The sequence below is a fragment of the Pelecanus crispus genome, chromosome 5 (assembly GCF_030463565.1).
Source record: "Pelecanus crispus isolate bPelCri1 chromosome 5, bPelCri1.pri, whole genome shotgun sequence".
Classification (NCBI taxonomy): domain Eukaryota; kingdom Metazoa; phylum Chordata; class Aves; order Pelecaniformes; family Pelecanidae; genus Pelecanus; species Pelecanus crispus.
Genome location: NC_134647.1, coordinates 63,531,253 through 63,555,878, shown reverse-complemented (window position 1 = coordinate 63,555,878; position 24,626 = coordinate 63,531,253). Strand labels below are relative to the sequence as shown.

General features: G+C 40.2%; 2 protein-coding genes across 2 annotated transcripts in view; one reads left to right on the top strand and one right to left on the bottom strand.

Moving 5' to 3' along the window:
- Positions 1-24,626, bottom strand: part of DOCK7 (dedicator of cytokinesis 7) — a 110,870-nt gene that overhangs the window by 47,910 nt on the left and 38,334 nt on the right. Inside the window, exons 13-16 of the mRNA XM_075711218.1 lie at positions 22,369-22,462; positions 20,633-20,795; positions 766-883; positions 101-171 (exon numbers count right to left, since the gene is read on the bottom strand). Of these exons, the coding sequence (XP_075567333.1) occupies positions 101-171; positions 766-883; positions 20,633-20,795; positions 22,369-22,462 (446 nt within the window). The remainder of the gene's footprint in view (positions 1-100; positions 172-765; positions 884-20,632; positions 20,796-22,368; positions 22,463-24,626) is intronic.
- ANGPTL3 (angiopoietin like 3) lies at positions 9,644-18,450 on the top strand. The gene is made up of 7 exons (XM_009491266.2): positions 9,644-10,141; positions 11,117-11,227; positions 12,083-12,200; positions 12,978-13,091; positions 14,651-14,746; positions 16,628-16,900; positions 18,269-18,450. The coding sequence occupies exons 1-7, from the start codon at positions 9,644-9,646 to the stop codon at positions 18,448-18,450; spliced, it is 1,392 nt and encodes a 463-aa protein (XP_009489541.1).

Genomic DNA, 24,626 nt, shown 5'->3' with positions numbered 1-24,626 from the left:
ACACTGGTAAAACTTCCTTTGGGTGGAATCACACTACCCATACGGGGCCGTGTCCTTTCACACGGGGCCATGTCCTTTCACAAGCTGTCATGTGTTTTACCTGTTGTGATATACTACAGCTGTGTATGCTTCTTTGGAAAATTCAGGACAGCTAGATTTGCCAAAGATGACCTGCAAAAAAGAAAAAAAAACCACAGAAATCCCCCTATAAAACTGTGCCAAGAATTTGTTCCATAATCCCACAGAGACATTTACAGCTCTATTCACGAGTCTGTGCAACCATGTATAGCTGCATCTGCTTGTTTCATGCCCCTTCACTTATATGCAATGTTGTACTTAGTTGCTGAAAAGTTCACAATTTTAATAATCCCAGTGACACACGCACATAGATATGGCTGAAGAACTGATGAATGTAACCACCCCTATGCAGATCTTCACCAAGTGCTGATCACTTCTGGCCCCGAACACAAATATAACGACCACCTTTAATTTTTTTGGCATGGAAGCAAAGATGCTATTCCAAACACAAGGGTGTCCACTGCAAACATCTCAGGTTAAAATACTAGCTACTACATTGTTACTTTGCAAACTCTATACAAATGTACTCTTTGTTCTGAAATATTGTAATTTTATATTGCCCTGGACTTGTTATTTTGAAATGTATTTCAGCAAGGTTTTCTTTAACACAGGGATTTTATGCCTGCAACAGGTACTCTGCCTTATTGGCATGCAGCATTGACATGGAGCACAAAGTACTTCCCTCACCGGCATAGCATTGCTTGGGTCCTCTCCATACATGAACTGGACTTTTACAGTGATATTCCTGGCAGATCCTTGGCGGTTGGCAAAGTTAAGGCTCTGAGGATACACATAAAGAAGATTTCTGCGAGAGACAAAGGCATGAAGTGAGCATCTCCGTGTGAGAATGAGAGGTTCACACTTCTATTAATGTTACTATTTAAACCTTTATGGAAACACTCAGAGAGCCAAAGTGAAGGGTTTGACATTTTCCATTAGCCACATGGTCTTCTCTTCAACATAAGTGCACACGCCTACAAGCAATTCCTTATTTTAGACATCAAAAGTCACAATTTTTTAAACTGCCATCATACTTCAAAATAGTTCCTATTTATAAGGGTGCTTGCAAAATATATCTAAAAATTTACCAATGATTCTACAATCTAAGAAGTTCAAGTGGAAAGAAAACATATGAATAGAAAAGCACAGAGAAGCATTTATTTGTTCATCACAGAGCAGCTAGTTCCTGTTAAATACCTTTCTTGTTGTGACCTGTCCTTTTTTTTTTGTCCTTTTTTTTTAATAAAAAAATCTCCTTACATCATGATGACTTCAGGTTACACCTCTCCTCTGAAAACTGATTAAACTAAATGGATATCTGTAGCTTCAGCAGATACGCAATCTTTGCAATGACTCAGATGGAATGGTGTCTCCAATTCCATGCCTGAATACGACACTTTGGGAAGGATGGGGATCAACTAAAACAGCTGAGAAGCAAGAATAGTTAGGAGCTCTGGAAAACAGTGGGGATGGCCAGACTGAACCAGGAATGTTTAGTTTTGAGGGAATGGCTTGGGCCATGGTAATGACAACACTCCCAGGTACGTGAAGAACTCCGCAAAGACTGAAGCAATAAAGTGATCATCACATCCACTGGGAAAATGACAGGACATAACGGGCTGAAATTGCAGCACAGGAGATTTAGGTTAGATGCAAGGGAAAATGTTCTGACTGTAAGTCTAGTTAAGCAGTAGAACAAATTGCCTGGGGAGGGTGTGAAATCTCCGTTTTCCTAGCTTTTGAGGACAGGTGAGGCAGTCACCTGTCCAGATCGGTTTATAGACAACCTCAACCTTCACTCAGGGCAAGGGGGGGGCCCACATTTTGGAAGCCTCTTCCTGGTCCATTTCTCCAAGCCTATGATTACTTGAAACACAAGAGTGATGAGATGCAAATTTCTGCAATATTTTCCATCCTCTTAGCCCTGCTGAGTCCCTGCCAACAAAATGCAAATTGGATTCACGTTAGCAAAAATGTCCACTACAAGCCCCCTACCTGCCCTACGAGCAAGTAATTTATGCCACAGAAAGTTCCTTGCATGTTCCTATGAAGACAAAAAAGACAACAGCCCCTGAACCATTCCACTCAACATACTCAATTATTCAAAGGAAATATACCTTCTTTTGCCCCCAAACAAGCAGAAGTGTATGAATTATTATATGTCTTTAAAAAGTCAGCCTGGAAATCCCCTATCCATACCCCCACAGCCCTGCCCACCAGCCCAGCATATCATTCCCTCTCAGACACCCTTGTTCCTAATGGCTCCAACAAGAGGGACCAAGAGGGATGCTCACTACAGGCTACTCAGCAACCCTGTCGTTACGCGAGAGGTTCATGTTGCTGCCTTGCTCCTGCTAGGGATAAAAGACTGGCGTGCTGCATTTTGCCCAAACACTGAAGCAACCAATTCTGTAACAAGCCCTGGCTTGTAAGGCAGGAGGTAAAAGAGGTTCTCTCCCCTTCTGTCCCCCTCTGGGAACTATTCAGTGAATCTGAACACAATTTGTAAGTAGTTTCCAACTGTTCCTTGTCCCAGAGAGACAAGAGACAACAGATGGGCATAGAAAACTGCAGTGAGGAGCACAGCAGGACAGCATTTTAAGCATAATAAAGCAGGCGCTACAGAGTGCTGGAAAGAGTAGATTGAAAACAAAAAGACCCTTTTTTTGATTGTCAGGAGGGCAGTGATTTGGTTGCTCAGTGAAGGCACCTGGTGCCTTTTTAGATGCCATGAAGCATTAGCCTAAACACTAGGGTTTAGGCTACCCACTGGGCTGGCAGTGGGTCACTCTCCTGGAGGAGCGGCTGGAAAGGTGAGCTGCCCTAGGCTGTCTGAAATTGCACTAGATGTCAATGTTTCAGCAAATGAATCCCACCCAAGGACTTGGTTCTGATGGCAACTCTATTTGCTCCCCAATAGCCATGGGTACTCCCATCCGTACAGACATGGGCTAATGCTAGTCCTGAAGAATTCTCTAAGAGCCTCCGAAGAAGAAGATACCTCCTCCAGGTCAGCACTTATATAGAGCAGTCCAGCTGTATAGCTCCAGAAGGCTATACAGGGCAGCATTATGAAGCCAGGCTTTTTTTCACCCCTCCAGGCAGAGGAATATGCTTAGCTGGCATGTGGGAATTTCTTCCCTTTCAAGTCCTTCATGGCGAATTAAGTTTTTTAATCCCATCCCCATTGGTCGCTTTGCCTAATCAACACTCTCTTACTATTTCAGAGGGGGCCTGTGCCATTTTTGTGACTCTACTAAATTGCTTTGTTCTGGCATGAATACATTTGCTCCTTGATGTTCTTTTTAAAATGAAAATGGGTATGAAAATTTACTCTAAAATGTACATTGCTCATAAAACTTTTATTAAGTATTATTAGTGCTTAAGAGAAGGATTTAATGTATTTGTGAAGCCAGGCTACAAGATCCCTATATTAAAGGCAGTCTTATGCTTAGGACTGATTTATGCTGAATAGCAGAGATGAGCCTAAACCAAGCTTGCAGTTCTCCTACCACCTCTTCTGCTCGGGCTTGGCCTCCTGGGAGCAAAGGAGACATTTCACCAATTTGATGCCACTCTAGAAAGAGGGTGCTAGAGACCTGCAAGCAGGCGTTACAGCTGATGTTACATGGCAGGCCAGGCTTTAGCTGCATTCGTAACAACAAGCACTGTAGGAAATGTACCGCTCTTTGTTCCCTTTCAAGCCCTTGTCATGTGAAAGTCTCAGGGGGCAATTATCCTGCATTTCATTGGGAAGAAGCTCATGTTGCTTAGGGGAGTTCAGATGCACAGATCCCACTGTCAGACGGGGAGAGCTGGATGCTTGCTCCTGTTCAGGCAGCTTCCCTCCAGAGGGTTTCCTATTACAGGCATCATCCTTTTGTTGAGAATTTACATATAGAGAGGGGAAAAAATTCCCCTGCTTGCACTTCAGAATGTGACCTCAAATGAAAAATCCTATTTTACCTTACCCTACATAGGTAAAAGCTGCAGATCTTCCTGTCTGCAACAAGCACGCTTACAGGAGCCATGGAAAGAGACTCACAGCTGAAAAACCGACAGGAATATTATAAATCTCTTGAAGGAACCGATGCCCCTGTCTAACAGCCACCCTGGGAGGCTGACTTCTCGGTTTCTCCTCTGTTACCCTCTTCCCTTTGATTCATTACATCTCAAGTTCTCATCTTATTATTGTGCACAAATACCTGGGCTCAGTAGACATTGTAGGACACCAGAAGTGTAGCTACTATCCTCTGAAAAAAGTGAGACAAGACTTCTGTGCAAAGTGATGGTAGAAGCTGCCTCACTGCACAGGTGAGATGACAGGCATCAAAGCTGCTGGGCTTTTAAAGGCAAAGTAAGTGGCATGGCACTGCATGTAGTCTTCAGAAATCAAGAGAGGACAGCCCCAGCCCTGTATTTTACACAAGCAGTAGGAAGCAAGAGGAGAGAGCAACTTTCTCGTGGGCCAGACATTGTGGGGAGGTCTCATATCACAGTGTTCAATTCTCTATAGAAGGGATAAAGGGAGGAGAAGGGATTGACCATGAAAATAACACTGCAACACTAACAGCCATGTTAAGCATGCACTGATTAACAGAAGGACCGCTAGTCCTTATGCTTACAGATAACAGCGACTTCTTAATGATACTAGTTGCAGATTTCTATCAACAAAAGTTTCAGCCAGAAGCTTTAAACGCAAGGACTTGTGTCTCAAGCTTATATTAAAATGCTATGCAAAATGTATGCAAAGCTTATACTATTACCTCAAACAGATCTCAAAAGTACTTTTACCTCCATAAAATGAACTGCTAAAGTGCAAAGGCTTCCCAAGCCATGGAAATAATGGCACCAGGCACTCCTCTAAATATTTATATAGTGTGATTGCAGCCATTTTGCAAAATCCTTCATAAAGGTTTTAAAACATTAAGAGCTGATCCTAACTCTTAGAGGGAATGTCTAACTATTATGAAAATTTCCCTTTCCAGTAAAACCCAGAGACCTTTTTCTTTGCCTTATTCCTACTATAAAAATCATCTGAAGCCCATTTAATAAGGGTCACCCAGGTGCACAGGAGACCTTCAGGATCATGTTTGTTATATACACCTTTTCTTGACTGGGCTAACAGCTCTCAGAGGCAGGATTCCCCCTTAGGGTTTCTACAGCCCCTGAATCTTACAGATTAATCATACCAGGTTTTCACCCCTCTGCTTTCCTGTGTCCTGCTCTTCTTATGGGCTCTGCGACTGCTGTAACGTCTAAGGGTGGTATGTCGTAGTGAGCTTATCACTGCTTGACTTTATTGGCACTGGCATTAACACAGAAACGTGCTTGGCAGCCACTTGTGCTTTTTCAATATTTGACATCAGAGCATTTTGACCACCTCTCCCATTTACAAAACAAACTTTTCTAAAGGGTAGCGTCATGTCTGAGCAGCGCCCCGGCACAAGCAAGCTGCCGTAGCTTGCTGAGTTACCGTGCATCAGCTAAGCTGCAACAACTGCGGCACAGGAACGGGCAGTGCACAGCGACATGCAGGAACTTCTCAAGCTGCAGAAACCTGGTAAAATGTCTGATCTCCAGTTGCTTGGTTATTGCTATTTCTTGAATAACTTCCTATGTTTTTCTGAAGACTAAGCCAAGAATAAAGATTTTGGGGGCTGACGGCGTTAGGAAGAATTCAAAACTATTTAAAACAAAACTGAGAAAGACTTCTTGTAAGAAATAGCTAAAAGAACAGAAAACAAGTAATTTGAAACCCTGTAAAACCAAAGCCACTCAAGTACTTTGAAGTGGATTGCACAAAGTCTATACTTTTTTTTTTTTAATTTTGCAACCAGTTCTTCAAGTTTTGCAGCCCAAAATCCCTGTGTCAGATGCCAGAGGCTGGACTTTGTTCCCTATTACAGAGCAGTGTCAGGCCCAGATAAAAACCATACCTAAACTTCACCTACACAAGTGAAACGCCAATGAGTTTCCCTACAGAAAATACAAAAGCACATGCTTATCTCACTTTTTTAAACATTGGGAGTGTTATCAGGTATGATGTATCTTGGTCTACCATTCAAAGCAAAAAATATCAAACCTTCCAGAGTTAAAGTGTTAAGAACCCTAATAACTTCCCACAAAGGTACAATATAAGTGCCGTCCAGATCCTGTACATGCCTTTTTTTTTTTCCACTCATTTGAACAGCTCTTCATACATTTCCATTGACATTAACAAATGAGAAAATGCTGCAGGAATGATGACTCAATGAAAAACTCTCCCGGCTGATCACTGTCCCATGAATAACCCTAATTGTTCTAACACTTTTTCTAACAGATTTTCATTAGGGTTGAGTAAATACTGGTTTGATGTGTTTCTTTAGAAACTAATCTGAAAAAAATGCAGATTTTAATAGGGCATGATAGCCTTCCATTGAACAGCTTCTCATAGACTAGAACCTCATGGACATCACTTGGTCTCTGGAATAAAGCCCTATGCCATGCAGATCAGAGAATTAATCATGATAAACACTAATTATCACAATAAAATTAAGAATTAATATAATGATTACCATTTGAGTCCTACTTACTAGACTTTTACATGTGGAGTTAAAGTGTCAATAAAAAGGCAGAAGCAGAAAGATTAAACAGTGTTTCATTTTAGCAAAAGTCCCTGTTCAATTCTGTGTCTCTATGTAGACTGAGCTTCCCAACCACATCACTAGAATATTTTTACTTTGCTCTGCCTGATGACAAACCTACCCAGCCCAAGTGTAATACTGCTGAGAAGCACCTGATTTAGGAATACAGCAGACTCCCCACTGGCCAAAGCCAATGTAATACTTATCCATTGAATAAGCAGCACCAACCGTAACAAACCTGACTCTAAACTCCCAACACAGAATAACACATAGGTGTATAACTTTCAACCTGTGAGATGCTCCATGGCAGTCACTGGTGGTCTTGGGTTGTGGACTGCTGTATTTCTAAGCATCAGAGAAGAAACGAACGCACAGTCCTAACTCCCTCTCATTTCCCTACACAAAACAACTTTGCACACACTGCTCACCTGGAGATCTTACATTGGCATGAGCTCTGTGACCCAGCAAGAAGTCTTAACACTTTGCTCACCTCTTGGCTGCTTGTTTACATCCTGATTGTGTTCAACCAATCAGTCTCCAATGAGTGACTTGTGTTACTTTAGAAATAAAGGGGGCATCATGTTTTCATTAATGCACCAAATATTCAGTGCAAAATAAATGATTAGCAAGTGAATGGATGTACAGGAGCAATAATGAACAGCCCATAACCAAGTCCCTCGCTTGCCTATAGCCTTCCAGGCTCAAATGAGTAATTAAGCACATAACTCAACTCTACCACGTGTTACATCTGCCAACAGTGAGCAGATACAGCCCAGTGTCAGCTGGCCAGGATCAGCTAAGCGTGGCTTTACAAGAGTCATCAACAGAGAACCAGACAGGCATTTAGTTGATAAAAGCCATTCTATCTGCATCTTACAGGTGTGCATTTCTGCCCTGATTTAATGCAAGCTGCAGAGAATTGAACAGAACTAGGTAAGCATTGTGGTATCTGCATGGGTCTGCACATATCTCAGGCCTCTTCATAGCTCCTCAGTCTGTCCTGAAAGGCAAAAGACTGTCCAGCTAAAGTATCTGAAGAGCTGGTTAACAACAACCTGCAATTCAATGAAGCAAAGGCTGCTCTGATCCTTGGCAGCACTACACGCCAGGGCACAGAGCTGTCCTCGCCCTCCCTTTCCCCAACTCTTTGCATGGTGCAGCCAGAGCTGAGACCTTCAGGCCAGAATCCTCAAAACTCTCAGTGTCCAGGGATTTTTAAAATCATTACTTTGCTGCTTTGCTCAAGTGTTTTAAAATTATGCTTGAGACACAATTCCTGATTGGTCACAGCCTTTTTGATGCTGTGAATTCACAAATATCTGAAGTAGAGCAGAAAAAGGGAAGTCTTACTTATCCCTTTGCCTTCACAGGTTTATTCCCTATGAGACAATCCTCGGTACTTGGTCTCAGCAGTGTACAAGGATGAGGACCTTCAAGACTGTGTGCTGCAGTGGGACACCTTAAGAGACAAGAAATTACTGGACTGTTTTTTTATGGGACAGTGGGTTGTGCAAATGCAGTGCTGCTTCCTGGTATAGAATAGTGATTATTATTTGTATTTAAGGATAATTCCTATATTTGCTTCCACTCTAGGCCAGCAGATTCTCTTTGAAATTATCCCCATTCTTCCCAGTGCCAGGCCTGATGATCTACATGCTCCTGCTGTTTTTCTATACTTCGTGCAGATACTCCAGTAAGTCTGATCCAAATCATACTGGTACAAAATACTCTCAACCAATTAACTGGAGATCTAAAATACTTTCATGTTATTTAATTATGGGTGGTAAGGTTACCTGCATATTATCAACCCTTTATCACACAGGAAGTTCAATGTATGAGATAACAACTTCATTTTTAAAATATTTTTTCTATTGATGGTTCATATCATGCATGCATATGTACATCAACAACAACAACAAAAAGTCCAGTGGAAGAATTACTAAACGTACAAGAATCTAGCAAAAATCTGAAAACTCTCCAAAGTACAGACTATATTATGCATGGATTGATTTTGATTTCTTGGATTGCTATGAGTGATTCCAGAAAGAAAAATACCTTTCATTCATACTGCAATACTACTCAAAAAACATACATGCTTCCATGCAGAGACCCACTGCAGAACAGGACATTTATTTCAGAGTACTTGTAGACTTGCTTTATGGAGTGTGAATTTTAAACAGTAAGAAGAATGGTAAGGTGAGAAATATAAGTGAGGTATTATTTATCTCAACCGACCTCTGGAAAGCAGTTCTTAAAAAATAAGTTTTATATGGTGTAAATTACTGCACAAACCTTAACATAGTAGAATCACATCCAGGCAATCTCTGGACCTAATTCCCTCTTTCTCACTTAATCTGAGCTAGATGACAAGTAAATCCACTGCAGCACAATGAGTTACATCAGAAAATGGTACGAGAATCAAGTTGTGTGAATCATCTGGGAATATTTTGCCCTTCCATAGCTTATCAAGGAGCTGCACAACCTGAAATACAGCTTCCAGTGCTCTTAAGTATGGTAAACCTTTTTATACTCCTGAGGCAATAAAAGGAATCATACAACACAAACAAGAAGTAATTTAGGCCCTTATCAAGATTATGACCCAAAATGAATCTATTAAAAAGCATTGTGTGAAAACCACTGTGTCATCAATAGCATTTTATAACAGAAGGGCTGGCAGATGGAAAAGTTCAGAACCAGTTTAATCAGCAATGTGCCCATCTCTTAGTTTTATCTTCCCAGATATCAACCTACATTCAAGAGGGGTTACATTCGTTCAAATACACACAGTTTAATGATCAACTCGTTGGTCTGCCTCTTCCAAAATGAAGAGGAGTATAAATAGATCAAATTCTTCAATCCAGAACAGTCACACAGCAAAAACTATTAGTAGGAAAAGTCTCTGCATCCTGAACAACCAAAGAGTATCAGGAGTAGAAAACATGAAAATCATTCTAGTCTTTCTATTCATTGCCCCACTTGCTCTTTCAGCTAGAGGTGAGAAGGATTATTCCTCCCTTGATTCTGCTACATCTCCTGAGACGAAGTCAAGATTTGCCATGTTAGATGACGTACGAATCTTAGCCAATGGACTCCTTCAGCTTGGGCACGGTCTTAAAGACTTTGTCCATAAGACAAAGGGGCAGATGAATGACATCTTTCAAAAACTTTACATTTTTGATAGGTCTTTTTATGAGCTCTCACTGCAAACTAGTGAAATCAAAGAAGAAGAAGAACAGCTCAGACAAACTACGGCCAGACTGCAAATCAACAATGAAGAGATAAAGAATCTCTCACAGGAGATGAATTCGAAGATTGAAGACCTCATACAAAACAAAATCCAGCTGCAAGAGAAAGTATGGGGACTGGAAGACAAAGTCACTAAACTAGCCATTATTCAGCCTTCAATACAAGAGACAAAAGACATTTCTTCACTCAAAGTAAGTAGACTTGTGAAAGCTCCTGACACACAAAGCCAAAGTAAAGTGTAATGCTATTACTGCTAGTTAAGCAATAGAAGCTCATGTTTTCCCTTCCTCTTCACTGTAGTACTACTGTGTATTTTGAGAAATAAATCACTGTGTTAATCTGACCTATTATTTTGCAGTAAAATTCCCCAGTGAAATCAGTGAGAAAATTGTGAAACTATAAGGCTCTGTATCTTTTTCAGTATTTTTTTGCAAATCAGTTTTAAGAAATTCTGTAATCAGGAAAATGATGTTATGACCAAGCCCATAGGCTTGTATGTCATCATCTCATTACAAATCAATGCACTAGGAACTGCCTGCAAAAAACCCAGGAAATTTAAACCTTTAAAGAGGGACATCTATAGTATCTATATGACCTCCAGGACCAAAGAACCTTGCACGTGTTAACAGACTTAATGTCAATACATGCAAGTATTTAGGTGGGTATACGGTTTCCTATGGAAAAGGAAGTATTAACTGTATTTTGCAGAAGCATAAAAAGGCTAAGCAACTTGTGTGAGAAAATACTGGATGTTTGTGTCAAAGCAGTAAGGTGAATCCAGATCTCCCAAATCCCAAGCTAATACCCTAAATGCTGGGAATTGTTCCCTTTTTTGATCAATGACATACATCTAGTTTGAATGAAGAGCCAACAGGACATAACTGTTCTGGACATGAAAATGGAAAGAAAATAGCAACAACAAAAAAGGTCTACTGCCAGTAGTTTGTCTCAAAAAAAAAAAAAGATGTTCACTTCAGAGGCAAAGAAATTCACCCCTTCAGAGGCAAAGCAGGCAACCCTTTGGAAAAGGAAAGGCCATGTTAAATGGTTTGTGCCTCTCAAAACTGGCCTCATGACTGCCCTCAGTTACGGAGGCAGTGCCACTGTGAAGGTCTGCTGCTGCTTCTAACCACAACCCTCCTCCCTCCCTCCCTTCCTGTCCTCAGGCTTTCGTAGAGCAGCAGGACAACCACATCAAGCAACTTCTCAAAATTGTAGAGGACCAGCATGTGCAACTCAACAGACAGCACAACCAAATAATGGAGCTGGAGGACAAGGTACAGGAACTATCTCTATTTCTCTTTTCAGAACTTGTCCTCTCTCCTAACACTGAAGGAGTCAATGGCCCAACCATTCATTTGGGTCAGCCATCCCTCTTGTTCACAGTTTGGGGCTGTAGAGGAGGGTATAAACAATTTTGACCGCAAACAGGTACCTTTTTGGGTGAGAGACTGCTGTGCTGCCAGGCAGGGGGCTATGGCCAGGCACATGATGACCGAGAACAGAGCTTTGAAATACTGTCTATCGATACCAGGCTGCTGTATTTTCTGACTGCTAATTGTCTTTTATTTTTCCCCCTTATTATCTATCATATATTGTTCTTCCATTGGTCTTCTATGTATCGTTACTTTCTATCTCTTTCTTCTTTTCCAATATCCAGTCCAACAGGGAGCCTTGTTCTGCAGTTCAACACGTGTCACCATAACACTGGGTATAACTGACATGCTCATATTTAATTTATTCCTAAGAGGAGGCTATAAAAGGAAAATGCATTTCAGCCTAAGGAATTGCAGGTTCTGTGCTCTTTAGATGTTGGTGTTATTTGTCTAAGTGATGTCACCTGAGGAAATAAGTTAAATGTGTTTGCCTATTAAGGTGCACCTCACGAGAATGGGTCCTTTACTGGCCTCATGAATCCTACCTTGTTTGAGCAGTGGTACAGCTGACATTCATGCAACTGAAATCCACCAGTGCAGTTCTCTTATGTTACTCTTATGTTGTAAATTGGGTATTCTAAAGGATTACATTCACAAGAAAAATTATTCTCTGCATGACATTGTTCGGCTTGATATATGAATCTCATCATTTCAGAGCCTTGGGAAATTAACAGTCTGTAATTATGGTTCTTTTAGCTAAACCACATAGAGCTCCAGGAACTTGCGGAGAACTCCTTCACGGGGGAGCAAACAGAACCAGAGGCCATCCCCTTTCCTGTGCGCAATGCCACAGCTGTAACATACAAATCTGATGGTGAGACCTTATCTCTTAGACATGACTACACAATACACTGAATTCACAGTATTCTCTGTGAAAGTTTTGCATTTGTTTTTAACAGTCAAAGACTAAAACCAAAAGACTCTTATGTTATATACAGCGCTGTGCGAAGCAGCTAAATTTCGTGCTTTCGAAAAAATGTCATCATCTACTTAGCCCCACTATACATCTACTTGTCTCTGGGGTGACATACAGGAACAACATCCAATAATGCAGCAATGCTGTCCTGAACCTTCAGCCTCCATTCACCCCTTGTAAGCACATGCTGTGACCATCCTTTTACTGACACTTCTGATGTTGCCAGTGCCTGTCTTGGAGAGTATGAACAGAGAACTAATTTACTTCATGCTGGCTAATTCTAAGATTTGGAAGAGTTTTCTTTAAAGTTGAGAGGCATTTTCAAACTGCAGCAATGGGAATGGTATTTATTGGGAACTTTACAAGGGGTAGGAAAATCCATTTGCCAGAGTCTAGTCTTAGGCCTTACAAACTTTCCAGAATCATCTAAACTGAAACCTTGCCTAACTTAAAAAAACATAGGCAGTCCAACCTACATACAACTTGGCAGCTGTACTACCAAGCCCAAAGCAGTTTGCCCATTTCATAACATTTACTGTAAAATAAAATTACTAGAAAGATTGTTCTAGTTTTTGTTTTGGCTCTATCCCATATAGAAATTCAAGTTACAAAGCTGGATTAAAACTTACCACATCCAAAACAGGATTTGTAATTGTGTGCTGTTTGCTTTCCTAGGTGCTGCTCCTGACTGCACTGCTCTTTATAACAGTGGCATGAGGTCCAGTGGTGTTTACACTATTAAGCCCAACAGCTCAGAAGCTTTCGATGTCTACTGTGAAATGAAATTTGGTAAGACAGCTGTGCTAGCAACAGTCTAATTTCACATAAGTAGTTTCTTATAAGCCAAAAAACTGTGTCTCATCCCAAAGTACACAAAAACTTATGTATCTTATGTAACTTTATGTATCCTCTTGACTTCTCTTACTACTAGCCTGTCTGTGCTCTGAATTCCGGTTTTGCATATCCTGAAGTCTCCTTAACACTGCTTTCATTGTTTACTCACCTCTTACTTATACCGAGGAAACTATTTTCAATCACGTGACATAAATTAAGTATATTTAAAAAACCAAGCCCCTTTAGCTCTAGATAATGAAAACGAAAATTATGAATGCTATTATACTGCAACCATGAACAGCTTTTCCAAATAAAAGCAAACAGTAAATAGTAAATACCTTAGTAAAATTTTGTTTCATTACCAAGGCTTACTGCTTGAGACTTAGATATACCAAACTAACCCAAAGAGGTGAGTCCTGGAGACAGGATTCCTGTATCATGTTTGGGCGAGTCAGTAGCTATGTATCATATAGGTCCAGAATTGTCATGGACCAGAATGAACAGCACCTACCCAAGCTTTATCTTTATAAGAAACCTATTTGTCTGTTCCTTTTGCCACTACCCACAGGTCACACATTGTTTGGCCAGTTCACTGTTCCCTTTTTTTTCACCCCGCAATGCATCATCCTGCAGTGCTGCTCCATGTGTGTCCTGCCCCGCTTCCCCGCACGGTCCCTTTGCCACGGCTACCCGGAGAGCCCGGGAACACACTGATGCAAGTGTGGCAGGGCCATGTGATTTGTTTGGGTGTGTAAACAGAGCAGCATGGGGTCGCCCTGTGCAAAAAGCTCCTTTGGTCACATTTGTTGAAACTGGTGAAACGAGGGTGTCATGACCTGGTCAGGAGAAAGACCCCTGGCACAGACACGGCCTTCAACACTTCATACCTTCTGTGGAGTTGCGTTCCCAGCAGTCAAGCACTATCAGTAGAGGGAGTCTGACAATCTAATCAAATGTCTGGAACATTTCATATCTCTTTTTATCATTTTCTCTATGTTTGTGTTTCTCAGCCCTCATAAAGAAATGAAATCCAGTTAAGGCAGCTTAACAAAGTAGGTCCAGTGAGCTGAGTCACCGGAAGTGTGGCAGAGGACACTCGAACGGCCCTGTGTTCTGTTAAGCTGTGCACACTTGAATTTCTTTCATGAATATTTAGGCTAGCTAATTCTACCTCAGAATTGGAGCACCCAAGAGCACACTCATGGACAATTAATAAAGCTGAGGCCAAGATGAGTCGAGCATCGGCTCTCCGTACAGCTGAGAGGCTTTATAGCTCAGTACATGTGCACTCAGGTCTGTTGCAAAATTAAGAGTAAGTGGGATTCATATGGAGCCACCTTCAATGCAATCCTATTTTCTTCTTCACTGCAGCAGAGAGTGAGCTCGCATAAGGGCAGCCACTGCAGTGCAGTCTGTATGTCAGCGGCTGACAGTCTCAGTTACTTTCCATCTTCTCTCTAGTGCTTTAAACACTTAAGCCAGGTTTGTGACTTATTTCCCCTTCACATTCACAGGCAGTGCCTGGACCGTAATCCAGAACAGAGTGGATGGATCACTAGATTTCAACCAAACCTGGGATGCCTATACAGATGGTTTTGGTGAACTCAATGGTAAAAATGCTTTTTTTGTGTCTTTTCTTTGCATCAGTTGATTTGAGAAGTTGAATCTTCTTAATTAAAGGTGTTCACATGAGAGCAGACAAAACCTGCAATCAAATCTGAGCAGCTTACCTAATTAGCAGAACACCAGAAAGTGCTTACCAGAAAATGTAACTCAGTAAAATTCTCAAAGGCACACCTTCAAATGTGTGTTTAGAAACTTTTGCTGAATCAAGGCCAGAATGCTTTAAATGTTATTTTAATTATTGAGATTTTACTATTCATAAAAGCACTCCCCAAAAGCCTTTTAAGTATACATATAAATATAAAACCTCACCAGGTTGCTGTCACTACTTTTCTCTCAAACTTTCTGCAATGATGCTTCCCTTAAAACCGCCACACAAATTTTTCCAACCTCAAGAGGAGGTTGCGTATGCTCCCCTGCACAAACACCTCCAGCTTTCCCATGTGGTGGCCAATCCCCTCCATGGCTGGATAGGGTGAGGAAACACCCACGTTCCCCTGTTAATCATCAACTCCAAAGAATTTGTAGCACTAAGTGCTGCCCAACCACCTCCCCATCCAGAAGATTTTCCCTGTTTTTCTCATACAATGAGATGACTCTACTTTTGTTTAGAAAATATTTTTACTTTCTAGGCACAGCACAGTTCAAAACCTCACCAATGTGGGCAGCAATACTGACTTACTTCCACCTCTTCTACAAGAAAGAGCTGCTGTATCTCAACCTTTCCCGCATTTTGGGGCAGTAGCTCACAACTGAGATAGACTGTTATCTGTATAGTTTGGCTGATCGTACTGAATGCTACAGTTGCTCCTTGATTAGTCTCCAATTCCCATATACTAAACCAACACGAAGCCACATCTTTTCAGTGTCAGAAAGATTTTGCAGAGGATCACACTCTCAGCTATGCCCTACTCAGTTCTGTGCTGCATATTCTAAGGTGATAAAATATAACAGACTACTGCTCCTTACCTGTAAATTGTGGGAGTATTTTGCTCAACCATCTTGTCTTCTATTGCTTAAAATGCCACCTGTATGTATGGCACTCGCATTCAGCTACAGTATTTCTACATGTGGCAATTACCTATTGTGCACTGATACCAGTGGCACTGATAATAAGCTACTTAATGAATATAATTTATGAAACTAATTAAACTAATTATCAAGAATTCTAGCAAAAGAAAAATGCTCAAGCTAAATTCACTTTGTACACAAGGGTATTGAAACCTCAGTTTAGTTCTGCAGCTCTTTCCTTAAAAAATACAACAACTGCAATCAGGTTTTATGTATGTCATTTGCTTCATTTGTCACACAGTTCCAATTATGCATGTTTTAAATGCCTTGAGCTCCCTCTCAGAGTTTCACAAGAGGTGGGAAAGTTAAGAGAGAAGCTCCAGTTCATTTATATCTCTTGCTTTTATTGATCACCAGTGTGCAATTAAGAAGAGGTAAACAAAAAGAAGGTAGCAGGAGACCTCTGAAAAGAGCAACAGTCCCCAAGACTCATATTATTGATTTAATTAAAGCAATGAATAAATCCTTTTAAATACTATATTTTCACACATACTACCCTCAGGTTATCTGTAAAAACAAATTCAATAGCAGTGTGAGCAATATGGGGTTTTATGGAAAGTTTATCACATAGCCCCTTCCCCACCAACTCTCTGCCTGGTGGCTTCTGTCCCCTAATCCTCACCTCTGACACCTCTTGATTCTGACATTGCACAGCTTATTTGAACACATATTTTCAAGTACTGATATTTTAAAGGTGAATGAGCTATCTGAGGTATGGCTTAGAGATCTGAAAAACATGGTAACTGTTTTCATGCCTAGTTCCATATTAACAGCATCTATTTACTACGACTTTGCAGAGGAATTCTGGCTAGGCCTGAATAAGACCTATTCCATTACTAAACAAGGGGACTACATCTTACGGATTGAGCTGCAGGACTGGAAAGATAATAAACGTTACATCGAGTACGCATTCAGCTTGGGAGGCCCCGAAACAGACTACACTCTCCAGCTTTCACGGATCTCCGGGAGCATCCCCAATGCACTGCCGGAGCAGACAGAACTGCGGTTCTCAACTGCAGACCGTGATGTGGACATAATAAATGACTTCAACTGTCCAGAAAACTACCTAGGTATCAGTATGCTGGGTATATTACCATGGCAGTTTCTTTGTTACATGAAGGACGGAGTATGCTTTGGTGGGTGGTTACTGATATTAGCCTGGCTTTACCTACAGAAAAGAGAGGGTAGCAGCATCTTTCCACTTGCAGGAAAGGGCAGAAGATGTTTCTTGTTGACAGATTGCAGGGGCCTATAACGAGGCATCACCACATCACCTTTCTATTTTACAGACAGGTAAAACTAAAGCATAGTGAGGCTGTGCAAACGACCAACATCAGAAACAGAACTAGCAGCACAGGTTGAAATAAAATCCCAGGATGGTATTTTGAGCTATGAAGTAAAGGGCAGTTCTTCCTCAGATGCCTGCTCTGGTGTGGCAGCCCTAGGTCGGATTGTTTAATCCCTCCTTGCAAAAAAAGAGAAGACAAACTGACTCTTAACTCCATTTTGACTATAAACCAAAAGTTAAGAATGACAGCGTGTTTCCATTCAAAGGCAGATTTTAGCTGTTTGTCAAGTATACATGCTATGATCATTCTCAAAAGAGCAAGAGGGATGTGAGGCTGAAGACATATTTCTCCTCAAAGATAATTTGGTTAAAGGATTCTTAATGCTTTGATTTTATGAAGCTTTTCTATTTTGCCAGTTTATAGCAAGCAAACAATTGAAAAGACAATTAATGATTAAACCACAGGATACAGAACTGCCCTCCAGACACCTGCTTCATGCAACAAACATTTTGTACGTCATTCTAGGCTTGAAAATTGTTAATGTCTGAAACAATGCTGAAAGTGTTACTCAGCTCTAGTGACCATAAAGCAGATGGCCAATTACTTCCAAAGTACTAAACTTTCATTTTTAGCACAGAGTCACTGCCAGTCCTTTGCCAGCAGAACCGGGCTTACAATTTAAGCTCATGGTTAAGGACACCAACCAATAAAAAAAGAGAATTTGTTTACTGAAGGCTCTTCAGCCTCCTGTAGATGCAGAGATTTAACTATTTGTACCTGAGAAAAACATCAGCAAATCAGAAAGTCAGTTGTAGAGGGTCATGCGAAACATGAAAGTGTGGAGCTAACTTCGTAAGCATCCCAATGCAGTGGCAGCATTTGTGTGTGCAGTTTTCCATGCATCACTTCTTTTCTGTGAAGCAGACAATAACAGGGAGCACAACTTCTGAATTGTATTGGCGCTCAACTTGCAAGTGTAAGTGGGTATACACACAAGCACCATTTCATTTGGGTATACTGGGTAATTGTCACTTTTGCTGGAACTGGCCTAAAGATTTACGTTGCAAATGGGAGCTGTCTACTTGGAAACTGAGCACAGTGTGTTAGGGTACAACGGACAGTAACTGACATTACAATATTTTTCCTTAGGAGGCTGGTGGCACAGTGAATGTGAGGAAACCAATCTTAATGGGAAATACGTTGCACCAAGGTCAAGAGGAAGACTAGACAGAAGAAAAGGCTTATATTGGAAGCCTAAGAAAGGAAGATACTACTTGCTCAAGTCAACCAAAATAATGATACACCCAACAGATTTAAAAAGTTTTGACTGAATGCTCAACCTGATGCATTTTAATTCAGAACATATACACCGAACATTACTACATCAAAGAAGCTCATATTATGTTTAATAACAAATGCATGTCTAAATCCATACACTGTATGGTGTATTCTCCAATACATAAACCCTGAGGCATTTGCGATGGTCTTACAGTACGTTTGGTGAGTATTCTCATTCGCCCCAGCCCCAATGTCAGTGAGCTGTAACTTATGTGGAGCTTTTACCTCTCCAGGGTGAAACTCTAATGCCTAGGAATCAGCTGCCTATTCATGTGTTAGATAGTGTTGCCTGGGGGAATGGGTTTTCAGGCTGTTGCATTCCTTTCTGGGTTGTGTAGTACGGAACATGGAAAGTGTTTCGGTATACAAACGGCTGGCAAAATGCTGTGGAAGACATTTAGGTATTAATCTATAAGGAAAAAAAAAAAGAAATTTTGTTTCATAAAGTAACTAATTCGATATTTGATTCATGTTATTGTTGCGGAATGTTTCCATGAGCAAATGAAAGATGTGTAATTCCCCATTTTAGGGTTCTGTGCATTTCCAGACAAATTTTCAGCAGTGTAGCTCAGGCCAGTCTTCATGGAAGCACTGTACTTATGCAGCTATAGACGTGTACACACACATCAAGTAAGCCACAGCACAGACCTAATCTTTTAGATACCACACTTTGAAGAATATCTTAAGAACTACACTTTCCTACTGAAAGTTAAGAGCTAAGCTTCAAAGCTTACTGAAATAAATAAGAGATCTTTTCTTCTCGTTTGAAATGGATTCAGAGCCATCCCTTTGCAACCTCTTAGTACACCTAAGAAATTAAATGAAAGGCCAAGTGAGCATATGACAAAACACCTTTCAAATAGAGAACAGTTGCCTGTAGGGGGCAACTCCAATGGAGTCAATGGTACCAACCAACAAACACTGTAGGCACAACCTACGTGACAGTGTTGGTCCTGCTCCTGAGAACACATTCACGTGTTTAACTTTGGCTGCAGAATACTATAAGGCAGAAGGACTACTGACACGCTTGTGGATGGCCAGCTGTGGAAGTGTTGACTGATAAGGACCCCAATTCTGCAGTTATATTGAGTCATATTGACTTGTATATGTTACCTAACCCTTGTACAGTATGGATTTTTTATCTCAACATTTGCAACCATACAGAAAATGGTTTTAAATTGTAATTTGTCAGAGTGAAGCAACTGTGAACAGAACGCGTTAATTACAGAGAAACTATAAAAACACTTTTACTCCTCGTGGATTTATTGCAAAGAAGGGATCACACAGTGCTGCTTATTTGTACTGGTGTATTGTAATGTTTAATTACGTGTCCAACCTATAAGAATAAATAAGTATGTAAGTAGGTATGTAAATAAATAAATAAATATTTTGAAAAGACATGCGATATGGAACTTGACTGAGTTCTTTCTTGTAAGCTTTGGTTTACAAAAACCTGGTTTGAATTCATCTCATTTTTACAACAAGAAGTAACTGATTTGGTGAGTAAGTTGGTGAAATTACTCAACAGAAGAAGACAATTCCACTCAGAGGGGTAATGTCTTCAAAGGTACTGTGAAAAAAAACTTTAAATGAATAGTGGTACATAATGAAAAGAAATCTGCTTCCTGCCTGGGCTTAGTTATAGCAAGGTTATTGTTTTCCAAGGTACTTTAGAAAAATTTCTTATCTTCCAGATCTTCAGAAGAATTTTTCTCCAAGCATTGTAAACAAAGGAATTGCTTTTAAATCAAAATGGAAATATGAATGAAGGGATTATGCATTTTCTTAATTTTTATCCCCTACTTTAAAGAAAAAAAGTAAGTCACTGAAAGTGTCAGAAAGTAACAGAAACAGTAAGAGAATGATGACTTTAGCACACAGTCAAAGAAAAAAACCTACATAAAACTGAAAAGAATTCAACTAAATTTCACTGTGAATTCTGGGAAATGGAGAAGTTTCTCTCGTGTTCCTGTTCACAGCCAAGATTTACGCAAATATGTTTGTCCCTTCACATCTGTGTATTTTCTGCTGTGTCAGTCTGGACCCTTTTTGTGCCTCTGGCACAGCAGATCTACTGATACAGCAAGTTTTGCAATGAACCAGATGATAAGGTAGGAATTTCTAGATTTGCCAGTCCCAGGTCTTGAAATGTGAAATGTATTTCAAAACTCTAACCTGTATGTGGTATTTGGAACGTAGACATCCCTGGCAGGAAACTCCAGGATTTCTCTTGTAGGTCTAACTCTGCTGTCTGGGTAAAGTTTGACTTGCAGCAACTCTGGAGTTAGACAGTAATGGGGATTCTCTGGAGCTGGAGATATGTCTATCTTTAATTGAGCTGTAAGAATAAAATGTTTTTATTACAATAAATAGTAGTTAAATATAAACAAAAAAGCATGTTAATGCTTTGTTTCTTCAGGTTAATATCCTATGTATTATTCTAATAAATAAAGAAATTATAAATTACAGCAAATGTGGAATTGTTAAAAACAAAAAACAGTGAATCAAACTGGTGTCTAGGGCAACTGGAGTACCAGACAATAAGAACCAACAGAAAAGAGATATCTTAACAAGTCCAAATGCTGTTCTCATAGGCAAGTTGGGGAAATACCATAATAATGCTACTGTGAGGCCCAACTAATAAACAAACAATATCCAAAGTCTCATCCAGAGTCTTGCCTATCAAACCAGAAGGATACATAAAGAGAATTGCTGAAACCTAATCTGCACCAAGATTATGAATATTTTCCTTAGCAAGTCAGCTGACAGTACTGACAGCACACATCTTGCTGGTGGATGGCACTGAAGCTGGAATGATTGTAAAAATTTGCAAGAGAGGAGAGTTGGAGAGATGGCATCAAATGACTAAGGTGAAACTTAAGAAAGAGCAAAGGACTTGCCCTAAGCAGCAGCTAAACACACAAACATTAAAAAAAAAAAATTGTCATGGATCAATTCTGTAGAAAAGGGCTGGGCAACAGCAGTGACAATAAGCCAACATCCAGAAGAAAGCTACAACCATTTTAAGATGTGCAGTGCATGTGTAAGACACTGGAGACAAATTCATCTGCTTTGCTTGGCATGAGGTCTTAGCAGGAGCAGCATACCCAGTTCAGAGCACTGTGCTTGAAGAAAAGCATGGACAGATTAAAGAAACTCTAGCAAAGAGTAACAGGCAATTTTAAAATCACAGCCTTTGAAGAAGGGTTGAAAAAAAACCTGAGACTGGTTAGGCTACAAAATGGAGGCAAGTAAGAGTGAACTAGTAACAGTATTCAAGTATTTGAAAGGTTGTGATAACTGCCTTGAGGGCATGACAGACCATAATCAGATTAATTTGCAGCAAGATAATTTTGCAAAGTTTTCTTAATACCTAACCTCACTACAAGAACAGCTGAGTGCTGGGAGAGATGATCTAAGGAAGCAGTAAGATTGCTGTTGCTGGAGATTTTTAAGAACAGGTTAAGTAAATATTGTCAGGAATAGCACAGGTCAGGGACCAGTGATGTTTCACTGCTGGTGTGCCAGCATTTTTATTTCCCTTTCTCAAACAGAGGTGGAGTCTGTTCCTGTTAACCAAGTGGGAACCAGGAGAGAGATCTCCTCTTAGCTGGAGAGAGGTATTTTACTCAGGAAAACAGATGTTCCTAAGCCCCTGCTGGGTTTAGGGCTTTGGGGTTTGCATCCTCTTCTCACAGATGCTACTCTCAGTGTGATAGGAGCTGCATATGCACATGTGCCAGTGAAAAACATGCCAAAATGCCATCTTTAGTGCTCATGGTCTACCAGGGAATGCTGTCAATGAATTCTTAGGGGTTTTTCATCTGCTTACTTATAAGAACTAGGTGGCAATTGGGAAGGACTAACCAAATACCTTAACAGATGGGAGCCAAAAAGATCTCATTCAATACCTGTGATAGGTCTCAATCTCCGTAACACTGATGATGGCCGTCTCATATCAGCAAGGAACTTGTACAAATCTTCATCGCTCAGGCGATCACCCTCCTGTTGGATGTTGGGAAGAAAATGGTTATCTACACAACCCTTCAGGATTGCAAGAGAATGAGTAAACCATCTAATACTATAGTCTCTTTCCTCTGATATCAAAATGTACCTTCCCAGAACAAGGTGTTAAGATTAACATGCTAAATTACAGTTCATTTCTCCATCCTTTTTCCTTCCTTTTTTTCCTTATTAATCATCATGACAGCTGCAGGAACTTCTCACTGAAAACGTTTTCTCTCCCCATCAATATTATCTTTTTCAAAACTGAGAATGGCTGTTAAAAGATTTCCCCAAAATATCCATTTTTTAGCAAGTGTAATAGTTTGAAAAAGTATCTGTCTGGTAGTGATCTTCATTCCTCATTCCTTCTCCTCTACCTTTTCTTTGGTATGAGTCTAAGAGTCTTACTTTTCAGAAGTGTTAAGAAATGGTGGGAAGTGGAAGGAGTATGTTGTCAGTCTTCCTTGTGCCACATTCTAGTAGCTCAGAATTTCATCAATTTTGGAAACATTATAGAAAATGTAACTCTGCCACCCTCTAACTATCCAAAAGCAGAAGATATCTGATAGTAAAGGTAATAAATCACAATATGAAAAAAAAAAGCAAATGGAAGGAGAAAAACACTGGGTAGTATTCAATTAATTGTACTCAACAGGAGAAAAAGAAGGGGAGATAACAAATAAAAGACACAGAAGAATAAGAAACTTAAAATCTTAAATCAATGTCTGGCAATTTTTAAAAAATAAATTAATAAAACAAGCTGTTTCAAAGTTGTCAAGTGAAAACAACCTTGACAAAGTAGATAAATATATGCTTTTGTAAATCATTACTAACTTAGTGAACTGGTGTATATTACAAAGAGGGCTGCAGAACACGGTCGGTGGAATGGCTGCATTAACATTGCTGTAATACATTCTTTTTCTTACTTTCTACGTCTTGGGTGAATACGTTACAGAATTGGATTTTATTAACATCCCAAGTAAAATGACCTTCCTGTGCTGCTCTGTGTCACTGAGACCCCAGAGATACCATTCCCAGAGCCCAATTACAGTCACACTGTTTCATGAACGCATAGCGCACCAGAGGCATGAATCATCCTCCACTTACATGGTTTGCACCATGGTAACTTCATGCCCTTGATGACATTTCTCCTTATTTACCCTACTGGATTTAAAAGCAGACTTTGGATGCCTACCCACACTGAAAGTGGCACGCAACCAAAACAATCAGGAAAAAAAAAGAGCTTAACCAACTTCCAATAGATAGTATCTAAATCTCTGTATTCCCAATAATCGAGAAATCAGTCCAAAAAATATCTGATTGCTTACTATTAAATCCCTTTTTATACACAAAGGTGACATTCAAATAACTATTTTCCCGAACCAGATGTGGCATTAAGCAAATCTTAGCAAAAATTAATGAACTGAAACCATTTTCTAAGCTTAACTAAAAATTTTGTTGTGTTTAATCATGTTTTCTACTGATTCTCAGGAAAATCCCAAGCTCTGGCTAAAAAGAGCTGCCATTCTGTAAAGCAGCAACCAAAGTGAAATGCTTTGTTTTCTCAGGCAGCCCTGGATGTGTCCAGGGAACTGAAGCCAACCTCAAATCACACTGATGAACCTCATTCTGAGCCTGCTGATGTTTCAGTGAGATTCTCTGTCACCCAATGAAACCAAAGGAGTCAACTGACCATCATGATAAAGGCTATGCAACTCCTACACTAGGACAAATATCTGGAATACTTTTTGGCACATACTAACCCAAAGAGGTTATCCTCAGTTTTTGTGAACTTGCTTCTATGAGCATTTTTCTAAATATGTTGACCAGTGATTTTTCCAATGCATGTTAGAAAAATCTGGAGGAAAATAAACTGATATTCTCCTGGGGAGACCCAATTCTATTAGTTGAGTCACTATGCCATAGTGACACTTCATCATTCAAGTCAAAGCCAGCTAATAATTTGAAATTCCATTAACACAACTATTCACAGTAAACTTACTGAAAAAAACCACCAATTGACTGTGGACCCACTGCTGGCAGAATTAAGCTCATGATATAATAAAGCCACTGCATGCTGTTCAAAGACATCCTGTGATCAGGGAACAGACATTACATGCATTGAAAGCACCACAAATTAATCACTTGGGTCTAAACCAACTTC

Bases quoted from the DNA above. Each gene is read 5' to 3' on its own strand.
- ANGPTL3 (XM_009491266.2), top strand. From the start codon at position 9,644: ATGAAAATCATTCTAGTCTTTCTATTCATTGCCCCACTTGCTCTTTCA. The intron at 12,201-12,977 runs GTGAGACCTTAT...TTGCTTTCCTAG, and splicing joins TGTAACATACAAATCTGATG to GTGCTGCTCCTGACTGCACT. The intron at 13,092-14,650 runs GTAAGACAGCTG...TCACATTCACAG, and splicing joins CTACTGTGAAATGAAATTTG to GCAGTGCCTGGACCGTAATC.